At 40.4% G+C, this 17,721-nt stretch overlaps 1 protein-coding gene across 1 annotated transcript in view; it reads left to right on the forward strand.

Annotated features, from left to right (window-relative positions):
- si:ch211-212o1.2 (uncharacterized protein LOC492735 homolog) overlaps positions 1-10,918 on the forward strand; it is a 41,891-nt gene extending 30,973 nt beyond the window's left edge. Inside the window, exons 4-6 of the mRNA XM_063004699.1 lie at positions 2,384-2,528; positions 3,920-4,132; positions 9,252-10,918. Of these exons, the coding sequence (XP_062860769.1) occupies positions 2,384-2,528; positions 3,920-4,132; positions 9,252-9,373 (480 nt within the window). The 3' untranslated portion in view covers positions 9,374-10,918. The remainder of the gene's footprint in view (positions 1-2,383; positions 2,529-3,919; positions 4,133-9,251) is intronic.
- The last annotated feature ends 6,803 nt before the right edge of the window (positions 10,919-17,721 follow it).

The raw sequence follows: 17,721 nt of genomic DNA on the forward strand, positions 1-17,721 counted from the left end.
CGAAATAAATTACTTTCATTCTTTTGTGATGTATTTTCTTCTTTTCTCTTTGTCCGTGTGCGCTTTTTTCCATTCCTCCTTTCATTTGGCGAGCCCCGTGCAATCCGGCCATGAGTGACATGAGCCGCTGAGCTTCAGCTTTTTCATGCTGCAGGATGGCAGCAGCGGGGAAGTGCCGCTTTATGGCCGGTTATCTCGCTGCTCCAGAACTTGTGAACTCCTGCTCCCCCCCTCCTTCCATTTGCTTTCATTAAGCTCTATCGGTCAGCATCAGTACCAAACAGACATTTTGTTTTTTATTTATTTATTTTTGTTACCATACACCGACTAGGCATAACATTATGACCACTGACAGGTGAAGTGAATAACACTGATTATCTCTTCATTACAGCACCTGTTAGTAGGTGGGATATATTAGGCAGCAAGTGAACATTTTATCCTCAAACTTGATGTTTGAGCGAGTTTGTCAAGGGCCAAATTGTGATGGCTAGACGACTGGGTCGGAGCATCTCCAAACTGCAGCTCTTGTGGGGTGTTCCCGGTCTGCAGTGGTCAGTATCTATCAAAAGTGGTCCAAGGAAGGGACAGTGGTAAACCAGCGACAGGGTCATGGGCAGCCAAGGCTCATTGATGCAAGTGGGGAGCGAAGGCTGGCTCAGATTGCTGGTTAATGCTGGTTCTGATAGAAAGGTGTCAGAATACACGGTGCATCGCAGTTTGTTGCGTATGGGGCTGCATAGCCGCAGACCAGTCAGGGTGCCCATGCTGACCCCTGTCTTCCGCTAAAAGCCCCAATGGGCATGTGAGCATCTGAACTGGACCACGGAGCAATGGAAGAAAGTGGCCTGGTCCGATGAATCACATTTAAGGTCTGATGAAGCTCATATGAGGATCCGTTTCATGCACAGACAGTCAGGTGTGCAGGAGCCATCGATCAGCCAGTAGAGGTCGTAATTACAGCGGTTATGAGGAATCCCTGTTCAGCCATTGTCCCTCCCCTTAGAGACACAGCCAACAGTGTCTGTGTAAGCACTTTGCCGGGTGATAGCAGAGCTGTATGAACTAAGCACAGTATGGGACAACGGAGACCCCAAACTGTTGAGCGGCTGGAGTGTCACATCAAGAAAAAATGGGAAGAAATTTCTCCTTCACATCTACAACAATTGGCGTCCTCTCTTCCCAAATAATAACAGCAAGACATTCAAACTACATTTAAGCTGATTGTCAAATTTGTATTGCAGTCATTGTGATTTTACATTGATACATAATATTGTACAGTAGACCCTTGAGTTACGAATGGTTTACCATATGAACATTTTGGGTTACGAACGTAATTTTTTTTTTAACTTAACGTACAAACAAATTTCGGATTACGAACCGAAATTCGCGAAACAAGTAACTCCGACCGTCTCTCTCTCTCTCTCTCTCTCTCTCTCTCTCTCTCTCTCTCTCTCTCTCTATCTATCTATCTATCTATCTCTCTCTCTCTCTCTCTCTCTCTCTCTATCTATCTATCTATATATCTATATATATTTATATATACAGTGAGCGAACATTCGGACAGCGGACAGTGTTTTTCCGGTGTTTTCTTTATATTTTGTAAAATTCTATATTAAAATGTCCCCAGAGAAGGTGCAGAGAAAGCGCAGTTTTTTGTTGTTGTATAATTACTCCTGCCAGTAGCTGTCACTGTGTATCAGACATCGAGTAAGTGAGAAGGAAGTTATTATTTCGTGAAATTACACCTACAAAATACAACGCTATTGAAATAAAGAAGGAAATAATAGAGAAATATGAGAGTTATTGTTGTTTCTGGTAGATGCAATGTATTATGGTGTATGGTACAGCAGACGTACTGTACTGAAATGTGATGTGTGTTTATGTACAGTACAGTACTACTGTGTATTGTTGTTTATTATTGTTTATTACAGGAATGTCTATTCTATAATTTAAGATTTAAGGGAAAATATGCTTGTATTTATAACAAAAAAGACCATTTATGACATTAGAAGGGTTAGGTGGGGGGGTTGGAAGGTCTGGCACAGATTAATTCTATTTACATTATTTCTTATGGGAAAAATAGCTTTAACTAACGAACATTTTGACTTAAGAACAGCCCTTCGAAACCAGTTCAATTCGTAAGTCAAGGGTCCACTGTAATACTGAGACAAGTGAGGCTGTTTATGCTGGACAAGCTAACGTTGATATTTTAAGCTTTGGCGCAAAGCTAAAGTTGCTAACAGGTCTTGGCTAATCAGCTAGATTTGGTCTAAGTTTCAGCAAACTGTTCCATTAAACCCCGATAAAAACAAACATAAAAATCAATTGTAGCATATGGGTGTATGTGAGTATTACATGCTCTTCTCTCTGTCTTGTACTGCAGGCGTTTATCCGTCCGTTCCGGGAGCACCACATCGACCCTACGGCCATCACACGGCACGATTTCATCGAGACCAACGGTGACAACTGCATGATCACCATTCTGCCTCTCGCACACATGACCTACAAGTTCCTGTCCTTCACACCAGGTACAAGGACACCTACACTTTACAGTTCTCAAGCAATGGTGACTAAGCATGACTTTTATTGTTCTGTTAGTAAAAGCTGGTTAATGATGGGCGGAAAGGTGAATCGTGTACATTGTGTACGTGCTCTTGAGGTAGATTGCTAGTAACAAAAAAGGCAATTCAGTCATTTGAAATGCTTCCAAGAAAGAAAGTGTTAAGGGTTTTTTTTAATCACACAACATGTGGCATAATGAGAACTAAGCCACACTAGTAACAATAGGAATGCTGGGATACAGTACTGTGCTTCCCCTTGATTTCTTCTATTTTTGCTCATTTGTCACATTGAAATGTTTAAATCTTCCAACAAGTAAACACAAAATGTAGGATATTGTGTTGGTCCCCTTTTTGCTGCCAAAACAGCCCTTCAACTGTGATGCACTGTGTATTCTGACACCGTTCTATTAGAACCAGCATTAACTTCTTCAGTAATTTGAGTTACAGTAGCTCGTCTGTTGGATCGGACCACACGGGCCAGCCTTCGTTCCCCACGTGCATCAATGAGCCTTGGCTGCCCATGACCCTGTCGTCGGTTTACCACTGTTCCTTCCTTGAACCGCCTTTGATAGATACTGACCACTGCAGACCGGGAACACCCCACAAGAGCTGCAGTTTTGGAGGTGCTTTGACCCAGTCGTCTAGCATCACATGTTCCTGCTTCTAACACATCAACTTTGAAGATAAAATGTTCGCATGCTGCCTAATATATCCCACCCACTAACGGGTGCCGTGATGAAGAAATAATCAGTGTTATTCACTTCACCTGTCAGTGGTCATAATGTCTTGCCTAATCGGTGTATATCACCCTTGTGAAAATGAATTGCCCCCTACAAACCTAATACCTAGAGCCCTGCTAAATTAACACCTATAATTGAATGATAGAATAAATGGAAGCTACAATACACAGCACAGCCTACCTTAATGGTTGAATGTAAACCTAGAACATCGAGCCACGGTCTCAAAGACGACAATTATTGTGCTCTGCGTCCACATAATTGGTTGGGAGGTTTCCAAACTCGAGTAGTTCCCTGAGTCGTGTTTTTAACCGCTTTAGACTTTCTGACTAATCGATTGCTGACTGAATTGCCGTAGGATTGCAAAGGACCAACTCATAGTGCATATTAACCAGTAAACGTGAGGCACTTGAATACAAACCATAAAGCAAAGTCCATATTACACAGAAAACGGCTCGTTTCAGGGGTCTGAGGCGCGCTTTTAACAGCCGTGAATTAGGTAGGGCCTTACTAATAACTGGTTGTGACACCCTTGGGAGTAACAACTGCATTCAAACATTTGCGATAAAATGTATAAAACGAAAAATCTTCATCCATTCATAGTGTTTCTTTCTTTCTCAGATGCCCTTGCCGAGTCCTACCCATGGGAATGTTTTGTGTTCGCGCTGGCCGTCTTCGTGACCATGACCAATCAGATTCACAAGTGGTCTCACTCTTATTTCGGCCTGCCGAGATGGGTCACCTTGCTGCAGGACTGCCACTTAGTGCTGCCCCGCAAGCACCATCGTATCCACCACGTCTCCCCTCACGAGACCTACTACTGCATTACTACAGGTACACAACCACTTACACACGAAGCTGCATTTAGCAACAATAACTCTTACCAGATGCTTAATATAACTCAAGATCAGTCTTTTCATTGCTGGAAAGATTTTTTGTGCAAGAACTGCATAAAGTAGTACTGAAGTCTGGCCACAAAATCTCAGTGAGATTTAAATCTGGTTAGTTTGACTGATTTATTAGACCACAGAACATTATACCAAAAAGGTTTGAGGCTCATCAAGGTGTTTTTGGCAAATGCAAGATGTTCCTCTTGATGAGCAGTGGTATTTTTCCTGCGATTCTCCCACGGATACCATTTTTACCCCGTTTACTTCTAATGCTTGATTCATAATCGCTGACCTTACCTGTGGTGAGGGAGGCCTGCATTTGTTTGTGCAAAGATTTCCTGTGTTGTTCCAAGTTGTATGTTGTGAATATACAGATTTAGCATTTGATGCCTGCAACACAATAAAAAGTCGGGACAGGGACATGTTTACCACCGTGTTACATCACCATTTCAGATTCTCTGAATCTTTTCACAATATTATGGATGGTAGATGTTTAAGGACCAGAGAAATGGGAGAAATATGTCCCAACTTTTCTGGAAATGGGGTTTGCATGATGCCAATGCTAAAATAGTATCGTTCCCCCTTTGCATCTGTAGCAGGCTCCACTTATATGGGATTTTTGTAATGTGGAAAATCTGTGCCCTTTCATTAAAAAAAAACATTAGTGAAGGCACCCAGGTGGCACAGCAGGATATTCCGCTAGCCCTCAGTTCGAAACTCGGTGTTGCCACCGGTCGGCTGGGCGCCATCTGGCAGGCATAATTGGCAGTGCCTGCAGCAGATATTAATTGGCCACCGTATCTGCAGGTTGGGGGCCGGACTATGTGCGGGTGGGTGGCTCTTCATACGCTCTGTAAGAGACGCCTGTGCAGAATGCAGGGGCGAAAAGAGGGGGGCTGTACACAGTGCGCTAAATTGGGAGGAAAATGGGGAAAAAATGTATATAAAAAAAAAAAAAAAAAAAAACATTTGTGAGGTCAGGCACTGATGTTGGACCGGAAGGTCTGGCTTATAAGCTATAATGAAATCTTCACCTCAGTCCCCACCAGAAAAAAACTGCTTAAATTCTTAGCCCTCAGACCCTGGGTCGTGAGCAAAAAAATTGGTTGCAGAGAAAAATAATAAGACAGGCACGTAAACACAAAATGAGCTTGTCCACGTACGTTACACCTTATAAACCACAGTGGGACCAGATTGCCATCATTTTCATTACTTATATTTTGTTTTGTGTTTTGTTTTGATGTATTGTTTGTGTTGCCTGGGTTGAGGTAAAAATCATGGACAAAGTGTGGGTCGCTTAAAAAAAAATTGGAAAACACTGCTTTACCCCTTATCCCTGTGTACACAAGTACATAAACAAATCGACCCCCACTTTGAACCTATTATTCAGCCATGATAATAGCCGTAGCACAACATGGTGTTAAGAATCAAGCAAACAAACAAAAGCCTGGCTCGCACTTGACATTCCAATTCATTCCAAAGGTGTGTAATAGGGTTAAGGACACGTGACTATGCTTGCCACTGGAATTCCTCCACACTGAACTTGTCAAACCATGTCTTTATGGACCTTGCCTTGTGCACAGACAGACAGTCATGCTGGAATAGAACTGGGTAGCAGTGGATGCAGGTGGAATGCTTTACATACTTTTGACAGCATAGTCTAGGTGGTTGTTTAATTCTTTATAGCAGTGGAGTATTAGACTCGACTAAAGCTAATTTGAAGAGCCACATGAAGTGAGCTTGGAAAGTTCAAGGTTTATTAGAACAGTAGGTGGAAGGGCAGGGTAATAAGACTGTACATTTATAGTGACAAGCTTACATACAGTCGTAACAGACACGTCATGACAGCGTTAGGATTTCAAAGGATTCTTCTCAGTTTTTAAAGCCCCCTGAGTCACCAAATTTATAAAGTTAGGCTTACTTAAGAACCCTAATTCTGTAAGGCTCTTGTTATATAATCAAATTAATTAAATGTAAACATTTAACATGATATCACTGCAGAAGGGTTCTCGTTTGTTCCGTGTCTCATTTGTTGTAGATCATAAATGGTGATTTCATTAGATAGAGCCGCATTCTGCAGTGCTGTTAGTGCTTAAAGATAAAAATAGTATAGCGCAGAGACGGTTTAGTTCTGTGTGTGAAGGCATTAAACCCCTACGATAGCTGGAACACTCAGTATGCAGCATGTGTGGCTTTGAGAGAGCTGAGTGGGGATGCTTGTGCGTCACCCTGTGCCCCTGTGGACAACAGATGTGAGCGCGGGGGTGGAGTGCGTCTCTGTGTTCGAGACGGAGTAACACAAAGCATCTTCTCGTCATCTTTCCGACTCGAGATTGGTTTAAAGGAGTGACGAAGAGGAACAAGGTGGCCTTGCTCACACGGTCCTGTTTTACTTTGCACCCCCTGCCCCTCTCGCACCTATTTTTCTTTCACTCCGTTTCTCTTCTACTCTTTTCCGGCGGGTCCCCGGGGCCCCTGGCTCGCCTTTGTGTGTGCCAGTGTCTGACAATCTCCATGTATATTTAATGCTAACCTGCTGTCAGTGCTAACAAACAGGCCTGCATGGAGAGAGACAGATTGAGAGAGGGAGACAAAGAGGAGTAATCAGACAACAAGACATGCACCGAGAGGACCACTGCAGGGACCACACACACACACACACACACACACACACACACACACACACACACACACACACACACTTCAAGGGACGGGACCTAGGACACATGTACATACAAACTGCATGCACAAACAGTGGGATGTTCAGGCTGGTGGGTCAGGTGTAAGGGGTATCATCACGCCTGCTACACTACATGACCAAAAGTATACGGACACTCTTCCTGATTGTTTATTCAGTTCAGGTGTCTATAAAGTAAACTATATGCTTCCAACATACTGGCAACAGTTTGGGGAGGTCCATAAAGACATAAAACCATAAAACCACACGCTGGAACACCAGAGCTGGGTTCTCGAATACATCGTATCGAGTCTCAGCTCTGCCTGCCGACTGGGCTGAGCGGCCACATGAACAACGATTGGCCTGTTGTTCAGATAGGGGTGGGATATTAAAAGCCGGATAGGGACTCTCTCATAACTAATGCAATTACGACCTCTGCTGGCTGACTGATGGCGCCTGCACAGAGACGGGAAAAGAGTGCTGTCAGGGTGTGTCTCTCCGTACACAGTGCTGATCCGCATTGCACTCGTCAAAGTGTAGGTGACCAAATTCATACGGCTGCTGCCCGCGTGTCGGAGGGGAAAGTGAGTTAGCTTTGTTCTCCTCAATCAGAGCGGGGATCAGCATTGGTGGAGAGGAAGCATGACGCAATCGGGCAATTGGACGCGCTAAAAGGGAGAAAATGCATAAACAAAAGAAAAAAAAAAAAAGACATGGCCTGCCCAGAGCCATGACCTCAACCCCATTAAACACCATTGGGATTGATCGGAAACCTTAACGAACCTATAAACTAAAGGACTCTATTTTAATACCTATAGATTTGTAATAGGATGTCCAGCAAGTACATGATTATTATTTATTAGGATTTTACACACAGGACACCAGCCAATCACGGAACCTCAGCTTTCCCCTCAGACATAGCCAATCATGTCTGTATGTAGATAGCACTCCTGCAGATACGAACCCTGTATCCCAGCGGTAATGGGCTAGCCTAATTTACCACTGCACCACCCGAGCACTCACTGGCTGTTTTTGTCTTATTTCTCTTTCTCTAAGGTCATTTGTTTTCTTTTTCTTTTATTAGGTAGGTTTCAGTCGATTACAGCTGTGGTCACACCTACCGTTTGTCTGAAATGTTTCCAGTAAAATTACAATCACAATAATGGGATTCATGCTGATGAGCATTTTCACATCAAAGATTTGAATATGCATAAAATTACAGAGCCAGACATACAGTTTCAAATGAACTTTCATACAGTGGTACCTTGAATTGTAGGTATTTTGTCTCATAAGGGTGTATGAGAAACCTGTTAATGTGTTCCATGGTCCCGTGTAACTGCATATATTTTAGGCCAATGTAAAATAATGGGGTTGTTTTTTTATACACTGACAATAACACAGATACAATAAAAACACTGAAATAAAATTAAAAATCAATAAAAATAGCACCCCGAGCTGTAACGCAAGTTTAAAAGTGAAACAGGAGAAAAATCCAGCTAAACACAGATACACGTGGTCTAATCAAACCCCGCTCTGTACCACGCAACCTCCGAGCCACTAGTCTCGCTCGACTTAATCCTCCACCCAGGACTAGAGGAAGACGAGCATCAAGGCTCTTCTCTGTACTGGCACCCAAGTGGTGGAACGAACTTCCTCTGTCTGTCCAATCATCTGAGTCTCTTGCTATCTTTAAAAAACGATTAAAAACCCACCTTTTTACTAAGCACTTAAGCTGCCTTGTACTTACTTACTAACTCTCTTTTCCATTTCTTTAAAAAAAAAAAAAAAAAAATAGGTTTGAGCAGATTTGTGTTCTTGGACTGTTGTTTACTTAAACTAGAGTAATTAAATGTTTACTATGGAAGCACTTCTGTAAGTCGCTCTGGATAAATGCCGAAAATGTAAATGTAAATACACGAGGACAGATACATGAGTGAATTTCAGAGTGAGTTATTCCACACAAATGCAGATTCATCTCATATTCTCACTTTGCGCTGAACATTAAAATTAAATACATAAATAAATTTTTAAAAAGTTGAGCACGTCGAGTTTAAGGTACACATTTCTCGACAAAGGCTGTGGAGTTTTAAAGATTTTGAGTTTAGGGGACGTGGAGTTAAAAGGTACCACTGTAATGCTCTAAAAACATGCGTAAGGCTTCTCTTAAATTGTCCCTTGGTGTTAGTGTGAATGATTAATTATGATATGGATTAAAGACATGTCCAGGGTGTGTTCCTGTTTTGGGTCTTATTGTTTCTGGAATAGCATCTTGAACCATCATAAACCTGACGGAGACGAAGTCTGGGCTCATTTGTGCCCAGCGTGTGAGGTCATGCCTTGCTAATGTTTTTGTACTACCCCTTCTTTCACTTTTTGTCTGTCTCAGGCTGGCTGAACTACCCTCTGGACTTGATAGGCTTCTGGAGGAGGCTGGAATGGTTGTTAGAAAGATTAACAGGGCACAAGCCGCGAAGCGATGACATGGCCTGGGCTAAGAAGACTGACTGAGATGATAACATCCGTGCTCCTCGTGCTCCTGTCTTCCTCGAGCAAGAGGGTCTTTCTCTTAGAGAGGAAAACATGGGCTGAACGTGGGCCTTGAGCCTATATCCTCTCTTCATCCACAAATCTGCCTTCATAGCACACCATAGCACTGAATACTCCAGATACTGAGGGCTCTAAGGTCTGCTTGTTCGTCTCCATGTCTGTTCCTACTTTACACACCGAGCTGAATAATCGAAGGGCACGCCTCTAACCAAATCAAGCCACGGGTGATTAGTAGTAGTGATCGTACTATAGATGTTTTGTTTTGTCATTTCATCGCTGACATTTGCTTTATGGTATGTTAGAAATGTCCGTCCTCTGGAGGTTGGGCTCTTCAGAGGACAGGAAAAAACGATTCGTTGCCATCCATTCTGACATCAGCAAAACATGCTTTTTTTTTTATACATAAGGACTCCATTTGTCTAAGCATGATTGACCACTCAAGATTTTTTGTGTCCATTCGTTACATGTCCTCTGCTTACATTATAAGGAAGATTTCTTAAGTTCATATATAAAGAAACTGTTAGTTCAATCTTTTATGTATTAGTATTCTTGCAGTGCCAGACGTGACCTTGATAGAAATCCTTTAAAAAATGATCGTAAAAATTGGCCGAGGCTTTACAGACTTCGTACCAGCAGTAAAAGTTTATCATCCGAGGGTGGTGTAGTCATAACGCAAGCAAAACACCAGCTTAACCTCGAGCATATTGCTCTGTTTGCTTCAGATTTATCTTTCTTGTAAGCCTAGCTGCCCAAATCGCATTCATGGTCCCACACAGGTCCCACCTTGCCACAAAGGCGACTGTAAAGCAACTACAGTGGTACCTTGACACTTGACGTCAATTGGTTCTGGGAGTGAAGTCGAGTTTTTGAGTTTTAAGGTATTTTTCCCATAAGGAATGTGTTAATGTGTTCCATGGTCCAGTGGAACTGCATATATTTTAAGCTAATGTAAAATAATGGGGTTGTTTTGACACTTATACACTAAAAATATGAAAAATATAATATAAAACACTGAAATATAATTGAAAAAGTAAAAAATCAATACAAAGGCGCCAAGGTGGTGCAGCAGGATTTTCCGCTAGCACACCAGTGCCGAGATTATGAACTCCTCGGTTCGAAACTCTGAGTTGCCACCGGTCTGCTGGGCTGGGCGCCATCTAGCGGGCATAATTGGCAGTACCTGCAGCAGACACGTCTTTGCTAGTGCGGGATGACCGGACTATGTGGGTGGGTTCTTCAAACACTGTGTAAGGACCTTGATTGGCAGATAGAGGCGCCTGTGCAGAGTGCATACTTGAAAAAGGGTTCAGCTAAGGGCTGCACGTGGGTCGGAGGAGGCGTGAGCAGCAATATACCCACTTCTACTGCAATCAGGGATCCCCCAGCAGCGGAAGACAAATTGACTACGCTAAATTGGGAGAAAATGGGAGAAAATGGGAGAAAAATGCATAAATAAAATTTTTAAAAATCAATATAAAAATACAATAAAACCTGCACTTTACCTTCTTTATTGTTTCCTTATGCTTCTTAATCGTGGAGATGCTTGATCTTGGTGTACCATATTCATACCATATAATACATTAAGTCACATTAAGCTTTTTTTTTTTTTTTTTTTTGGATAAGTGTTTTAGACTCTCTTTAAAAAAAAAGCTGATTCTTACAATCTCTCAGCACCCCGAGCTATAACAAGTTTAAAAGTGAAACAGAAGGAAAATCCAGCTAAACACAGATACATGTGGACGCATTCAGAGTGAATTTCATTGTTATTCCATACAAATGCAGATTCGTCTCATATGACCTACATGCAGTACCGCTATCCACTTCCGTTTTGCCATGCTAGGTTATGTCTAAGGTAACAACAGGCCTTCTGTACACCAGGGTTGACAAAATAGTTCTAATTCGACATTGTGTAATACAACACTGTTTGGGATGCAGCCTGTTTTAATCAGGTGTTAATTAAGTTCACTCCCCGAGGCGGTAGATTATTCCTGAATATTAAACCGAGTTGTTTTTGTTCATTTTGAAGGCCAGATATCCTCATGTTCCTCCAAAAATGTGTTCCTGGATTACACCTGTATGTCACATAGATCTTACATTCTTAATCGAATGCTGTTCTAGAATGTGTTTGATTCAACCTAATTGGTATCATATATGGAGCTATATGGATGTTTTTTGCCCTTTTAGCCTCTTTAAAGAAAACAAACATTTGATGGCTTATAAATTATGATATTTGGGATCAGCTTTTGCACTTGCAACTGTAGCACTTTTAGCCTGGGGTTAAAAAATACACTGAATTTTGGACAGTAAATTCAGAAAGAACAGAACTCTACCTTTGGCTTTACTATAATTCCGCTAGTGTATGTGCATTGACCACAACTCGCTTGTGTGGTTTTTGTTGCAAATGGTGCAACAGTAAAGCCTTGAGGCTGTGTTCCAGAGGTTGCAAGTTAGAACCCGGATGATGAAATAGCCATCTGTAATAGGGAATCTATTCAAATGTAACTGGCTCTTCCTTTCAAAGGTGGAAGAGACTATTCCCCTTTACCCTATCGATCAAAAACAACACTGGGCAATCTGTTATTGTTATGGAATAGGGCAGTTAATGACCTGATGTGTCTCAGATGAAGTACATGATATGAAGAAGTGGTAGTTTTGTTATGGGGGGACTGAAATACTAGAAGGGAATTGATAATTACTAATTAGGATAAAAATTATTGATTTATTATTTTTTAAATGCATTTTACCCCCTTTTTCTCCCAATTTATTGTAGCCAATCCGCTGTTGGGGACCCACACTGTCCAAGGAGGGTGTATATTCGCACAGTCCACCAATCCCTTCTTATTCACCCATACTTTGCATACAGAAAGCTATGCCCCATTCTCTGCGCTCCTCCACTTTCTGTACAGGCACCATGTGCAACCAAGGTCCTTACACAGTGTTAATAACACCACCCCTTAGTCCGGTCTTTTGCACCCAGCAGACTGGAGGCCGATTTGGTCTGGACACCCTGGACGGGGCGCCAGTCCATTGCTGGGCAGACTCACATACACACACCCATAGGGCAATTCAGTGTCTCCAATTAACCTGACTGCATATTTTTGGACTGTGGGAGGAACCCGGAGCTTCTGGAGGAAACCCACACAGAGATGGGGAGAACATGCAAACTCCACACAGAAACCACCAAGCCATCGCACCGCCCGAGATGTAAACACGGAGACTTAAAATCTCTGCGCTGGTGTTCTAGCGGATTGTCCCGCTGCACCACCTGGGCACCCTTAATTTTATTATAAGATATTTACAGTATGCTAATATAACTATCATTTTTTTTGTTAACTTTATACACCTTTTGCGCAGGCTAACAGCAATGGAATAAAAACAGGCTTTTATTGATCGTGAAGATTGATGCGAATTACATGTTTAGTGACTGTCAAGGTGACTTATTTATTATCGATGTTACTGTTACTGTTATCAATTTTATATATTCATGATATACTCTCACAACAAACCGATTATATTTATAGATAGAACCTTATATTTAAGAGATTTTGAATAACTGACAACATATATTAATATTTAACAGTTTATAATTAATAACAATTCTAGCATACTAGTAACACTAAGGAAGGTAGTTTCATCTCTAAAATGTATAATGCAGCTTTAAAGCCTAATTTGTGAAAACAGTTTAAATCCACTTTATACACCAAAACATCATTAAGCTTTTTTTACATTTACAAATGTTTTTATATTACTATTTAAAAAGTTAGTTATTCCCCCTCTCGTATAATGGATGGCTTAAATTCTCAACTGTTCTAATGAATAATAAAAGCAGTGGGCTTTTTGTAGCACTTACGTGGCACAGTGGTCTAATTTGCTAGCCCCTTTAGCCAAGATTGTCACCATCCTGGTGGAGCCCTCATTAGACAAAATTGGCAGTGTCTGGGGGAGAAAAGCCAGATGAGGATTTAGGTTTTTTTTAGATTGCAGCAGCGCCTCCTACTGGCTGATTAAGTCACTAGAACTAACAGCAGAGGAATACAGGGGGAGTAACATGGTTCTTCGAAAATGCTGGGATTTTTTTTTTTATGCGTTTTTTTCTTCCATTTTCTCCCAATTTAGCATAGTCAATTTGTTTTCCACTGCTGGGGATCCCTGATATTTTGCAGTTGAGGTGGGTATATTGCTGCTCACTGCGCGCAGCCCTTAACGGAACCCTTTTCCACCCACAGGCGCCTCTATCCGCCAATTAGGGTCCATACACAGCATTTGAAGACCCCGCCCACATAGTCCGGTCATCCCTCCCTGTAGGCACTGCCAATTATGCCCACTAGATGGCGCTCAGCCGACCGGTGGCAATGCCGAATATCCCGCTGCGCCACCTGGGCGCCCATGCTGGGATTTTTTGTATTACGCCACTGGATGCTGGTGGAATGTGTGATCTAGCTTATGGTCCTCTATAGACAGTGAAGGCATTGGGCACAGGATATTAAGTATATATAATTCGAGTAAAAATGGGGGGAGGGGGTGCCTTTTAATGGGTATTTAGGGCTGGTTTCCAAGACGTTAAATGATTTTGGTAATTGTACATAACACTGAACATGCAGTAACTTTTTTTTTTAATTGAAAATGCTGGATTCTGGAGTAAGACTGATGAGAACTTTTTGCTGAATCCACTGAGCAAAACTCTAAGATTCGGTTGGTTGACACCAGGCTAATGCTGCTATATTTAAAGTTTTGGGTCTAGGTGAGGTCAGTATCTGAAAAGGTCAGTTTATTGTAATGTATATTAACAGACTTTCTTAATGGTCTTTAAATTTTATAGAATCAATTATGTTAGTTCTAAGAAATTAAAATACCCAAAGATTTCCTTTTCATTTACCCTTGTACACACACACACGGACATTATCAGAATCACCTGCCCGAAGAATGTAGAGCTCGTGTTAGACTGTAAACTGCAGGTAGCGGTAGGAATAAGAATGCAGCCATCTGTTACAGTACTGTTTGTATTAAGTCATTTTACATAATTACAAATGCACTCGTTTTGTTGGCTTTATAATGTTTCTATTTTTTATTAAACGATCAGCCTACTTGTTCTCCATTTTGCAGCTAATGCTTGCTGCTGGTCTGCCTTAAATCAATGTTTTTATTAGCTATATGATTTAATAAAGATCAAATACACAAGTACAATTTCATTTTTGTGGTTTATTTTTATTGTATTCATTCATTTGTTGTCTGTTTTACCAGTGCTTTATCTTATTCAGGGTCACGGTGGGTACAATTCACCAACGAAAGGTAGGAAACACCTCAGACTGGTCGCCAGTCTATCACAGAGTAAACACAATTTTAGTAGCTCCAATTACCTGACCACATGTCTTTAGACCGCTTCACCTGGGAATTAAACCCAGGACCTTCTTACTGTGTGGTGACGGTGCTACCCATCTAGCCACTGTGCCGCCCTGTTCTTATATTCTTATGGTTGTGGAATGTGTAAGTAGTTAACATGATTGTGATTCATTTCTGATATTGAACAGTAAAAGAACATGAGACCTCCAGTGGAGAATGAAGTGACTGAAGTGACTCACAGCTTTTTGCCATTTGTTACAAGGTATGCTGCTTTACTGGTCATTGTATGCCTTTAATATATTATAGTAAGAATCAAAATAGATGTTATGCCTTTAACATAATGAGTAAGAATAGAATCAAAACTTATTTTTAATGCTTTTAATGTAATTATATATAAATCAAAATAGGTTTATGCCTTTAAAATAATATTATAAGAATATGCCTTTAAAATAATTAGTAAGAATCAAAATATTTTAATGCCTTTAAAATCATTATATAAGAATTACAATTTGTTTTTATGCCTTTAACATAATGAGTAAGAATCAAAATATTTTTTTGTCTTTAATATTATTAGTAGGAATTAAAATAGTTTTTATGCCTTTAAAATAATATTATTAGAATTAAAATGTGTTTTTATGTTTTCAAATATAATTTGTAGAAATTTAAAATTTGTCTTTATGTCTAATATAAAAGTTTTTATGCCTTTAAAATAATAAGAATCAAAATGGTTTTAATGCCTTTAAAATAATTATATAAGAATTAAAATAGTTTTTATCCCTTTAAAATAATATTATAAGAATTCAAATTAGTTTTTATGCCTTTAACATAATTAGTAAGAATCAAAATAGTTGTTATGCTTTTAAAATAATTATATGAGAATTAATATAGTTTTTATGGCTTTAAAATAATTAGTACGAATCAAAATAGTTTTTTATGATTTTAAAATAATTATATAAGAATTAATATAGTTTTTATGCTTTTAAAATAATTATTAAGAATCAAAATTGTTTTTTATGATTTTAAAATAATCATACAAGAATCAAAAATGTTTTATGCCTCTAAAATAATTATACAAGAATTACTTTTTAGGTCTTGAAAATAATTAGTAGGAATTGAAATAGTTTTAATGCCTTTAATTAGTAAGAATCAAAATAGTAGCAAGAAGTGCGTCTGATTGTAAGTGGTTTTGCGAAGAATGGGTTAAAATACTTTCACAAAGATGTAAAAAAGAAACCTAAATGTAGTTTATAACAAGTTTAATATGTGTTGGATAACTTTATCTACTTATAAATGAAATATATATTTTTTATGTATGCCTTTTCTCAAGTTCCATTTGTGTGCTACATTTTTAAAGATCACTGAGTGTGACAAATATGCAATAGCAGGTTAGCAGACGGGGACAATTACGTCTTCACAGCTTTGCAGGTGACATTAGCACACATAACAGACTAGCTAATTATCCTATTCATCGTGTGTAGAAAACTGAAGTTTTTGACAACTTTGACGTATTAACTGTGCAGCTTGGGTGCTTTCATGCTGAAAATCACACACCTAACTTATTTGTTCCATTAACTAGCCAGTAAGTGTCTGTTTAAATAGGAAATTGTTGCTTCTGCTGTGATTAACAACAAAAATATCTTCACGTTATGGCTGAAACATGGATAGCTCTACACTTTACACATCCGTTGCTAACAGATGCTTTCTATCATGCAACAGTTTGAAAAATGTATTATTTTTTTTTGCACCATGATTGTGCCCCTTCGCTGCAAAGATGAGGGTGAGAGTGGTGTTTACATTTACATTTTACATTTTCTGCATTTAGCAGACGCTTTTATCCAAAGCGACTTTTTACTGTATTGCGGCAGTATACAGTCTGAGCAATTGAGGGTTAAGGGTCTTGCTCAAGGGCCCAACAGTGGCAACCTGGCAGTGGTGGGGCTTGAACCAACAACCTTTCGATTACTAGTCCAGTACCTTAACCGCTAGGCTACAACTGCCCATGGTGTTGCAACTATTACTCAGGTGTCCACATACTTTTGCCAATGTAGTGTCATCAACCGTTTCATCCTGGTCAGGGTCAACACTGGAAACACTTTTGGACAGGGTGCCAATCTATTGAAGGCATTTGGTGCAATTTAGCTCAGAAGTGTATTCCATAGTGAACTGAGGACTAGTCATTTATGCAGTACAGCATACAGAGTAGGTGCCACATAGAAACACCTGTTATGAGTCCATAGGTTTGATCTATTTGATATAGGTTTTATCTATATCATGTTCACCTTTTATCTGCACAGGCTTTTCTTAGAGGTACTCCAAGATCTTTTACCTCTCGGTGCGTCTAAATTGCTCCTGTTGGCTGTAGGAAAGGCCAGTTAACACCCTGTCTGGTATTCCTGCCATGCCCTCAGATTTTGAGAGGCACAGAACCCACCGTAATCCTGACCAGGATGAAGGAATTATATACGTATAAAGAAAAGAACGTTAGAACGTTACATCTGATGAGTGAAGGATAACCTTTTGGCGCCCTCTAGTGGCTAAATGGTGTATACACCTAGACTCATAAACCGAAAAAGAAGAATTCTAAATATAAATACATCTAAATAAAATAATAGCCATTAATCTACAAAAATTAAACCATCTTTTTTTTTCTCCCCCTTTAGTGCATCCAATTGTTCAATTTGCATCGTGCTTCCTCTCTGTCTATGCTGAACCCTGCCCTGACCGAGGAGATCGAAGCTAACCCATATCTCCTCCGAAACATGAGCAGCAGCCAGATGCATTTTTGCCACCCACACATTGATGAGTTTGGCGCCAACTAGCGTTGCATGCGGAGAGACACACCCTAAGGGCACTCTTCCTCATCTCTTGTGCAGGCGCCTCTAATCAGCCGGCAGAGGTCGTAATAGCATTCTGACAGAGAGAGACCCACTTCCGGTTCTTTGTCCCGCCCCCAACTGAGCAACCGGCCA

Source organism: Trichomycterus rosablanca, chromosome 11 (genome assembly GCF_030014385.1).
Source record: "Trichomycterus rosablanca isolate fTriRos1 chromosome 11, fTriRos1.hap1, whole genome shotgun sequence".
NCBI classification, from domain to species: domain Eukaryota; kingdom Metazoa; phylum Chordata; class Actinopteri; order Siluriformes; family Trichomycteridae; genus Trichomycterus; species Trichomycterus rosablanca.